This window comes from Scleropages formosus, chromosome 12, assembly GCF_900964775.1.
Source record: "Scleropages formosus chromosome 12, fSclFor1.1, whole genome shotgun sequence".
Classification (NCBI taxonomy): Eukaryota; Metazoa; Chordata; class Actinopteri; order Osteoglossiformes; family Osteoglossidae; genus Scleropages; species Scleropages formosus.
In genome coordinates, this window is record NC_041817.1 from 17,282,551 (window position 1) to 17,293,598 (window position 11,048).

Here is an 11,048-nt window from a genome sequence, read left to right on the forward strand (position 1 = left end):
TATGGAAACAGTATTTTAGATCTTTATTTATCCATTTCATTTTCTTTAATCCAAATACGTTTTTATGGATGCCAGAGAGGCTTTTATCTGGAAGAAAACTCAATGGAGGTAATTCATATTATCGTAATCAACATTCTAGATACATTCAATGAAAAGATATTTCTGCTAGAAGTGCAATTATGCTGTATGGAAGAAGAGGAGTATCATGTAAAAGCAAATCTTTAATCATTAAAACAAACTTAAAAAAATTACATCTAACTTGTCAATATTAAGACAATACAGGAAAAAAATCAATACATCTACAGAAAAATGTAAAACAGGCAATTAATTGTTGTTTTGTGTTTGCATTTTTTATTCATTTTACAAACAGCACTGAGTCACAGCAACATCCAGTACTTCTTGAAAGCTTATGAAGCCCTTGTGTACCTTAGTTTTTGCACAAAAATCATTTAATCAGAACAAGTCTTTGAAATCTGGTCTAATAAATGTACAGTTTTAAGATTTAGATTTTATAAGTATTAATATTTTTTATAAGAATAATGACCATCCCTATAAGAGTTCACACACTTCCAAGCACAGTACATGAAAAACTTACAAACACGTCCACATAAATGGCAGAAGACCTGCAGGTGGAAAGGTTCCAATATGTCAGGTATGATAATGTAACATTATCTAATAAGTTCTATAATGATATCAAGACATTATAGAATTTCTTTGAACTGTCATGCAATTCAAATGTTAACTGTTCAAGTGGAAGAAACAAAACACTAATCCACGCATTTATATAGAGAAATTGAGATGTAGATCATCATATTAAAGTTTCCTTGAATTTTTATTTTCTGCTTGTTTTATTTAACTCTTTTCTTTGTTACATGCATCACCATTTTGCTCTTCGTTATTGCTTTGTCATATTTTAACTTCACATTCTCTGTTTCTCAAAGTATTAGATTCGAGTGACACTTGCTGGTCATTTGGAACTTCTGTCTTTAATCAAAAACATGGTCACACCCTATAACGCTTTGTCCATCCACTCTGCTGATTGACTCTTCCCAATCCTGTCCCCCAGATTTTTTGCCAGTGTAAGAAAATAACTCCCTCAGAATATGTGCTCCTTGCTCACTCCACTCAGCAAGGTTACAAACTCAAAAGCACATTTGCCTGGCCTTGGATTTCCTCATTACTGCTGAATTGCATCCCAGCATCATCTCTTTCAAACCCGTTACTGTCCAAAAAATTATCTTAACACCATTTGCTATTATCAACACCTGAATCTCACTTCTCTTACAGGTACCTGGAGTAATGTGCGCTAACTAAATGTAGCAGTATCAAACAGCTGTGCTTTCGTAATGTTATTGCATGTAAAGCTTCATCTGCTGTTCATTACTCTTTCGTCCTCTGTCGTGTGGCATTTTTGAGAAAAGCATTGGTTAGATGAATAAACGTACTCAAGATCACATGAGAAACTGGTTCTTCCAGTTAACCTGTGCAATCAAAGGATTTTTAATCCCAATGTTCAGTTACTGACCAATGAGCTTCCAAATGTTTGGTTAATGAGTGAAGATGTCATGTACATGTTCTGTCTGCGGAAGCTGAAATATATAAAGTAAGAACACACACCCACACACACCTTCAGAACCACTTGTCCCATATGGGGTCGCAGGGAACCGGAGCCAACCTGGTAACACAGGGCATAAGTCCAGAGGGGGAGGGGACACACCCAGGACAGGACACCAGTCCATCACAAGGCACCCCAAGCAGGACACAAACCCCAGACAACAGGACTGCAGTCCAACCCACTGCACCACTGCACCCCCAAGTAAGAACACACACACACACACACACACACACACACACACACACACACACACACACACACACACACACTTTCAGAACCGCTTGTCCCATACAGGGTCGTGGGGAACCGGAGCCTACCCGGCAACACAGGGCGTAAGGCCGGAGGGGGAGGGGACACACCCAGGACAGGACACCAGTCCATCACAAGGCACCCCAAGTGGGACTCAAACCCCAGACCCACTGGAGAGCAGGACTGTGGTCCAACCCACTGCGCCACCGCACCCCCTGATGAGTAAGAACACATGAAGTATAAATATGCACAGAAAAAGTTGTTCCATGGTAGGCAAATTCCCATTGTGATGGATAAAATTACTATTTATTTTAGGAAAAGTTCCTGGCCTAAAATATCAGTTCTGCTCAGTTCAGCTCAGTTCAATTTCCTTCTACTTGTCCTGGTGCCACGAACTGCTGTCAGCCCAAGCAATGGCACCTGCACCGAATCAAAGCAACAGGGTACAAAAGCACCACATTGACACCACTGGGTTGTGGAACCTCTTCAGGACCACTGGTTTGACTAGGTGATCATAGAGCTCACGAACGCCTTTCCTGGCCTGCTTGTTTGCTTCATTCCTGAGTCCCTCACTCCTTGGCCTCAGTTCCAGACCCCAGCTTCGCGACATCGACTTTGGCTCCCGTTTCGTCCTTGCAATAACGTTTGCCCTTCGACAGACCCTTGCCTGCTCCACGACAATGATTCTGGTTTGCCCTTTTGGTTTTCTTCATTAAAAGTTCCTGTGATTGGGTCCACCTATCCCTCTGTCTCCAAGCCTTCTCCTTGATACCTGGAGAGGGCTATGGGAGCAACACAGGCCCAAACCTTTATTTGTATTAATGGGCACATAGTTGAACGTAGCTTAACGTACATGTCGCTGTGGAGAAAAAGCATCGGTTAAAATACTTAATAGTAATATTTTTGAATCTTGTTTCATTTGATTATCACATTTACCTTTATTGGTGGTTGTGAGTAGTTTTGTTTGGGAAGATGGATCATTGTGTTAATAAATTTAAGGAAATTAAATACACTGATGGGGGGCGTGGTGGTGCAGTGGGTTGGACCGGGTCCTGCTCTCTGGTGGGTCTGGGGTTCAAGTCCCGCTTGGGGTGCCTTGCGATGGACTGGCATCCTGTCCTGGGCATGTCCCCTCCCCCTCTAGCCTTACGCCCTGCGTTGCCGGGTTAAGCTCCCTGCGACCCCGTATGAGACAAGCGGTTCAGATGGTGATGATGATGATAAATACACTAATACCAGTGCAGCAGAAAAACTTTGGGTTTCAGACTTCAAGTGTGTTCCTGTTGCAAAAAAAGATACAAGTCTATGACAGAAGCAAACACCCACTGTGGAAACAAAATGACTGTTAAATAAATCCTTGGTATGAAAGGTTACACACACACACACACACATTTTCTAAACCGCTTGTCCCAGACGGGGTCGCGGGGAACCGGAGCCTACCCGGCAACACAGGGTGTAAGGCCGGAGGGGGAGGGGACACACCCAGGACGGGACGCCAGTCCACCGCAAGCGGGACTTGAACCCCAGACCCACCAGAGAGCAAGACCCGGTCCAACCCACTGCACCACCGCGCCCCTGAAAGGTTACATATTTTCATAAATGCTCTATAATTTGTGTGCAGTCTACTAGCCTCCAGAAAAAAAGTTGATATGTATGCTATTTATCATATGGTATGATATGTAATGGCTGCAGTCTAAGCAGTTTTTTTTAGCTAGTGAAAGAGCCCTGGGAAAATTCACTTGTCGCAGTACAACATGCAGACATCTGGGTGTACTGATATTGCAGCAGGGACAAATGTAGACCTTTTGGTGCCCAGTTTTTCTCAGCCAACAAGCTTTTACTGGAATGGTGCCCATCTGTCCCAAACCTTGTGCACCGAATGAGAAAAACACTGCTACATCCATCTCTCTGCTTTTTAATGTTGTGTTCCAAATTAGACTCCTTAGCTCAAATCAATAAATGAATGCCACTCAATTTAGTAGTTACTCAGAAGACATTTTAATTCAAATCAATTTAAAGCAACCTTCTGGAGGAATTCAGGCTAAATTCCTTGCTCGTGGGAGCTGCAGCATTGGTGAGAGAGGGAGTCAAAGCAGAAACCCTCCAGTAAATTTACATCTGCTACCCAAATCCTGCAACCCTATAACAATTAATTTTAATTTTTAATTTTAATTTTAATTTTTATTAAATTTGTTAAACATAAAATCCTTTAAACGTAAAATCCTTTTTTGTTTTATGTCAGCTGAATAAGTTATTACATATAGAGACAAAACACTAAATGAAACATATGCTTGGGCAGTACATGCAACTTACCGCAGTGCATGGAGGATGGAATTACTAGTGATGTATAAAACGAAAACTGCCAATCAGAAAAGCACTGGAATGTATCATTCCAGTAAATTTTGCTGTCTTCCTACTTAATGAAGTATTGTGCGACTAATTCTTACCAAAAAATGAGTAATGCATGGAATGTTCTTCACTCGCCACATCTTTGGCTGGATAGAATCCCGTTGTAAATTGTTCCCGATGCTCTTTTCAGTCCTATCTCATGAAGAGACAATTTTGCCTGACTGAAAATGGGCTAGGGGGTGCGGTGGTGCAGTGGGTTGGACCGGGTCCTGCTCTCCGGTAGGTCTGGGGTTCGAGTCCCACTTGAGGTGCCTTGCGACAGACTGGCGTCCCGTCCTGGGTATGTCCCCTCCTCCTCCGGCCTTACGCCCCGAGTTGCCGGGTAGGCTCTGTGACCCCGTATGGAACAAGTGGTTGGAGAAAGTGTGTGTGTGAAAATGGGCTTTTATTTCAGTTTGAGGACATTACCTTGGTTTGAAGACTTGTTGCAGCCCTCTGGTGGTAAAAAAAACATTGCTGTCATATCCATTTGCTCATTTTGACTGCTCCCCGAACTGTAACTAACCTCAAACAAAGAACCCAAGAAAAAAGGCGTTCCATGGCAATGTTGTATTTTGCTCATGCAACTCTAAGAAAATCTGCAGGGTAGCTAAACGAAACCCATAGAGACCCTTTGTGGAGGAGGAGCTGGAGACTTGCTGGAGAGCAGTATGTTTCAGCACCTTAGAAGTAAGTTAGTTTGAAAGGAAATGTTAAAAGTTACGAAGGTTAAAACGTCAGCTAATTTCATTTCAACACTCAAGAGTATTGTTGGTCTGAGGCACAGGTGGGTTGTTACATGCACTAAAGGTACTTTAGCAAATTTCTGGAGAATTTATACTTTTCAAGGTCAGTTTTGCCAGCTGTGTGTTCTACTTTTGCTGAGGTACATTTGTAAAGAAAAAATGTACTTATGCTGTTGCATTTTTATCATTCCCATTACTTCTGCCTTAGGCAAATTTGACGTTTTAAACCTTTCTTAAGGCCAATCATTTACATTGACTAATCATGAGCAGCACCCCCTCACTCTGGGCTGACGTCTATACATTTCATTGCCCAATATGAGCTGCCATTCACAGTTTTCACAAAGTCACTTTTACTGTAACCATTAGCAACACCTCCTTACTGTCACCTGACTTCTGCGTATTTCATTGGACAACTTCAGCTGTCATTCACGGTCTTCCCTTCAACCAGTCAATTGTAGTCACAACAACCACTAACTCTTTAACAAAGTTTCATTTAAATTTTTTAGTAATAGGCTAATACAGTTACAACATTAATTTGTCATTTAGCTGACACCTTTGTCCAAACTTGGTCATAACTGTTTACCCATTTCTACAGTGGTAAATTTATACTGAAGTAGTTCAGGGTAAGTGCTTTGCTTGCAGGGTGAGGCATGTATCAGTGGTGCAATATGAATTTGAATAACCAGAAGTCATCATTCCAAACCACAAATTTACTAATGGTCTCATGGTCCTGGATTGTCACATATCATGTGTAACTCACATAACATTTGAATAGTATGTTAATATTATAAAGGGTTAACATGTTCTCTTTGCAGTAAGACAAGTTAAGTGGATTTTGTTGAGTTTTTCCCCGCTGTAATTAACAACCTAGTTCATTCACGGCGCAAGAAGGGATGGTGGGACTCACCGAAAGCATGAATTTAAAGTTTAATGTGTTTATGCCTTGATAATTGTTCTTCACAAGAGCTTTTCTTGAACTGAATTATTTGGTAACTCACTCATTAAGTTAAGCATATAGTCTGTGCCAGCAGAAAAGGCATTTGGCATGTTTCTAATATGTTAGTAGTATAGGTCTGAAAATAACTGAATAGGTGTCTGTTATTCATATGAAGTATTTTATTTTGTTTATAACTGCTACTAATTATGAAACAGTTGTAGGAAGCATACAAGGGTAAATAATATGCAAATATGCTGGCCACAGATGCCTTGTAAAAGAGTACAATAGTTAGCAAGGGTAGCAGGGCTACACAGAAGGTATAGTTTTAGGTTATCTATATTTCCTTTTGGTTTATTATCTATTTCACATTATTAAAAGTCTCTGCCTGGGGTAGTGTCATTTAATCAATATGTGATTTGATCCAGTGCATTTATTGGTGGGGGAACACTTAAAGCTGTTAGTTTTTCAGGTCCCATGTAGCAGTTAGCATGATTTCTGGCCACAATATGACCCACAAATAAGCTTTATAACAGTTTTTCTTTTGTTTTCAGTCATAACACTTAATTTGTCTTTGCATTAGCCAAATACAACTATGACTAATTTACAAAGATGGTCAAATAATGGTCAAAATTTTTAAAAATTCCTTTATCTTTAAAGATCACCATATGTGTTTCGACGTTTTTTAGTTTCTTTTTGGCTTCTAACTGTCAAACATGAAACCTCAGTAGGTTTACATTAAACACAGTTCTAATTTGACTCATTTCCACTTTATCAGGTCGACAGTGTATTTATTATAATTTAACTTGTGAATACTGTGCAAACACTTTCGATTTTTAAAGAGTATAACAGAAAGCCCGCTCTTTGATCTCCTTATATTTACTGGTATACCTGTACCTTTCCATTGGAAAAAGCATTTTGGTCTTGCATAGATTGTCTAACTACAAGCATAAACAATGTCAGTGTAAATTAACTCATCTTTTAGTTCAAGAAAATGTGGCTACTTATACCCTGTCTGGTCTGTAGCTCTTTGTATCCTATTCAATCTTTATATAACCAGATCTGCTTGCTTTCTTCAGAAATGTCAACATTATCCATGGAACTTCACTAAAAACTAGCTAAGTAACTTCTTGTCAAAGGATGGTTGCTTCAATTTGAAAATTACTTCCTGAATTAACAATCACTGCTTAGCTAACTATCAAAACAAGTGATTTATTACTGACTGACCACTGCACAATATTTGAATGTTTCCATATTTTGGTGAAATGATACTTGTTCTTTAAGTGAACTCAGACTATGCAAATGTATGAGACATATTGAGATAACCCTATAGGTCAAGGTTCATATTTGCAGCAAAGACTTAACATTCCTGATAGCTTATCGTTAGAATATTGTATTGAAAAGGATGTAAGACCTGATAGAGTCTTACCTCGCAAAGCAATCATTTCTTACAAACACAGTTAACCCATTCTTTTTCAATTAAAAATTTGTTGCCTAGGTTTCCATTCAGTCTATAAGTACTGACACAGTCACAGTGAATCAAAGCAGATTACTCTTAAAAATGGTAAGTTTTTAAGTCATTTTTTTCCTAATGTAATTGTCCTTTCTTTGTTTCAGTATTTGTTTTCTTGTACCGGTGTCATTGTAACATTACTATAATTATTTATTTTTATCTAGCTGAAAAAATGAACTTCCAGTATTATTCACAACTATTTTTTCCTTTTTCTAGCGTGAGTGCATCTCTGTTCACATTGGCCAGGCAGGTGTCCAGATAGGTAATGCATGCTGGGAATTGTATTGCTTGGAACATGGCATCCAACCAGATGGCCAGATGCCCAGTGACAAGACCATTGGAGGAGGAGATGACTCCTTCAACACCTTTTTTAGTGAGACTGGAGCCGGGAAACATGTTCCTCGAGCTGTGTTTGTTGACTTGGAGCCTACCGTCATTGGTGAGAAAAAACTATAATCCACATGATGTTAATAGATCACACTAAATCGCAAACAATAGCATTACCACAAGATTCATTTCTTGGGATTGTGACCATAGTGAGGGGGTGCGGTGGCGCAGTGGGTTGGACCTCGGTCCTGCTGTCCGGTAGGTCTGGGGTTCGAGTCCCGCTTGGGGTACCTTGCGACGGACTGGCGTCCCGTCCTGGGTGTGTCCCCCCCCCCCCCCGGCCTTACGCCCTGTGTTGCCGGGTTAGGCTCCGGTTCCCTGTGACCCCGTATGGGACAAGCGGTTCTGAAAATGTGTGTGTGTGTGTGACCATAGTAAACAAAGTCAAATGCATCCTCAAAAAGTGTTTCTAACTCCATTTGAACTACCTAGATGAGGTGCGCACAGGTACCTACCGCCAGCTCTTCCATCCCGAGCAACTCATCACAGGCAAGGAAGATGCCGCCAACAATTACGCCCGTGGACATTACACCATTGGCAAGGAGATTATTGACTTGGTTCTAGACAGGACTCGCAAACTGGTAATTCTTTTTCAAGCAGTTTTTCTAATTCTGAGAAATATTTTGCCTAAAATAGATGCATATTTACACTAAAAACTAAGCTTTAATCACTACCCAATATCTTCTCCTTCAGGCTGACCAGTGTACAGGCCTCCAAGGTTTCCTCATTTTCCATAGCTTTGGAGGAGGGACTGGATCCGGGTTCACCTCTCTGCTGATGGAACGTCTCTCAGTCGACTACGGCAAGAAGTCCAAACTGGAGTTTGCAGTCTATCCAGCTCCTCAGGTGTCTACAGCAGTGGTGGAGCCCTACAACTCCATCTTGACAACCCACACCACCCTGGAGCACTCTGACTGTGCTTTCATGGTGGACAATGAGGCCATCTATGACATCTGCCGAAGAAACCTCGACATTGAACGTCCTACGTACACCAACCTCAACAGGCTCATTGGCCAGATTGTCTCCTCAATCACAGCCTCTCTGCGCTTCGATGGAGCCCTAAACGTGGATCTTACGGAGTTCCAGACCAACTTGGTGCCCTACCCTCGTATCCACTTCCCTCTGGCGACCTATGCTCCAGTGATCTCTGCTGAGAAGGCTTATCATGAGCAACTGTCAGTTGCTGAAATCACCAATGCATGCTTTGAACCAGCCAATCAGATGGTCAAGTGTGATCCTCGCCATGGCAAGTACATGGCCTGCTGTGTGCTCTACCGTGGAGACGTGGTACCCAAAGATGTCAACTCAGCCATCGCCACCATCAAGACCAAGCGCACCATCCAGTTTGTTGACTGGTGTCCAACAGGCTTCAAGGTGGGCATCAACTACCAGCCACCCACTGTGGTACCTGGCGGAGACCTGGCCAAAGTCCAGAGGGCTGTCTGCATGCTGAGCAACACCACTGCCATCGCTGAAGCCTGGGCCCGTCTGGACCACAAGTTTGACCTGATGTATGCCAAGAGGGCTTTTGTCCACTGGTATGTGGGAGAGGGTATGGAGGAGGGAGAGTTCACTGAAGCCAGAGAAGACATGGCAGCCCTGGAGAAGGATTATGAAGAGGTCGGCACTGACAGTGTAGGGGAAGATTATGAAGAAGGAGAGGAGTACTAATATCCAAGAACTATTCTGGGATTCTTCAGTCCAGTTCAGTTTTATCAGTCCTACTTGGTCTCCATGGCTGCAAAAGATTTCTTATATACAGAAAACACTAAAAAAACTCCAGTAATGAAAAGGATACTGCTACAAAATCATTTAGGCTTTTGAGAGGATGACAAATGCCATATTTAAAAAGTAAATGAATAATCTATTAATCACTGAACAAAGAGAAAAACAAATTAAACTGAAGAAACTATTAAACAATTTATCAATATAACATTAAAAAATGCAGAAACAATCAATAAAATACATTGTAAAGCAATGTAACAATTGACAATGTGCAAACTAAATAAAAATTGTAAGTTTTCTTTTGGAATTTTTCCATATAAATAAAACAAACAACCTTTCTGGAACCTTGAGAGGGTAACAAGGGAAGCCACTAAGTAACAAGATGATAAGTAAGTGTAGGTGGGATAACTGATTATCTCCCAGTTTTGAGAGGCTACATAACAGCTGGAGAGCAGATATAGATGCTTGCTTGTCCTCAGCATTGGCCCTTTTAAAGTTTTCTAATGTCATTTACATTTGACAAAAGGAAGAACTTTTGTTTTAGGTTTTCCCACAGCTTTACTGCCTATGTAAACACATGATCACTGTCATGAGCTCTTCACTTCACCTCTGGTGTCTTTCCCGTCCTACTTTGTCTAAAATTGAATGGTCCTCTGTTTCAGCCCTGACACAGTAAAACAAACTCCCTTACTCAAACCTATCATTTTCAAAGCCAGTGCTCTACCATCCTCAACTGCCACACAAATTTGTACAACACCATCTGCTACTCTTATCAACGTATTTGCTATTTAAACCTCAGTTCCATGGGCAGCTGTTTGAGTATTGTGTGCTAGTAAACTGGCAGCATCCAACAAGCAGTCGTACATCACTTTGAGAAAGACGCAACAAAATTTCCCAATGTTTGGAGTACAGTTACATGTTATGTCTGTATTTCTCAGATGCTTTTCTCTAAAGCGTGAATACAATGCTGAGTACAGAGCTTTAGATACACACAATTATTAAGCACAGCATTTTGCCAACATACATTATTCCAGTACCCATCTATAGAAGTGACAGACAGAGCAAAATAACCTTTTTAGTGTATTGCTGCTGTCTAGCAAACATTCAACAGCTAATTTGAAAAATGTCAGTGCTGTTGCAAGAGTAAGCTGTGAAGGATGAAGAATGCAGAGCAGGGGTCCAAATGTGGATTAATGACCAATTAATGTCACTTTCACCTGTGAAGGATGAGAACTCCTGCTGGGTGGGTTCAAATGTTTGGTTAATGACTGCTGAAGATTCAGAAGTTTGGTAAATGACCAAAGAAAGTGTTGATTACATCTGTTTGCAGAACCACAAATATGTGATGGAGAAATACAGTATGCGCAAAGTAAAAATATGAAACAAAAAGTAAATAAATGCAATGTGACCTGGTGGGCAGTACCACACTGGCAAAAACAACAGAATCAACCATTTCCTCAGTAATGTTACAATTTGTATTGAGCCCACATT

The 11,048-nt window shown here is 40.9% G+C and overlaps 1 protein-coding gene across 1 annotated transcript; it reads left to right on the top strand.

The window, feature by feature from the left end:
- Positions 1-7,748: 7,748 nt before the first annotated feature.
- Positions 7,749-9,503, top strand: LOC108920706 (tubulin alpha chain-like). The gene is made up of 3 exons (XM_018729662.2): positions 7,749-7,884; positions 8,265-8,413; positions 8,526-9,503. The coding sequence occupies exons 1-3, from the start codon at positions 7,764-7,766 to the stop codon at positions 9,501-9,503; spliced, it is 1,248 nt and encodes a 415-aa protein (XP_018585178.1). The 5' UTR covers positions 7,749-7,763.
- The last annotated feature ends 1,545 nt before the right edge of the window (positions 9,504-11,048 follow it).

Coding starts and splice junctions, on each gene's coding strand:
- LOC108920706 (XM_018729662.2), top strand. CDS start 7,764: ATGCCCAGTGACAAGACCATTGGAGGAGGAGATGACTCCTTCAACACC. Junction 7,885..8,264: donor CTTGGAGCCTACCGTCATTG/GTGAGAAAAAAC, acceptor TGAACTACCTAG/ATGAGGTGCGCACAGGTACC. Junction 8,414..8,525: donor TAGACAGGACTCGCAAACTG/GTAATTCTTTTT, acceptor CTTCTCCTTCAG/GCTGACCAGTGTACAGGCCT.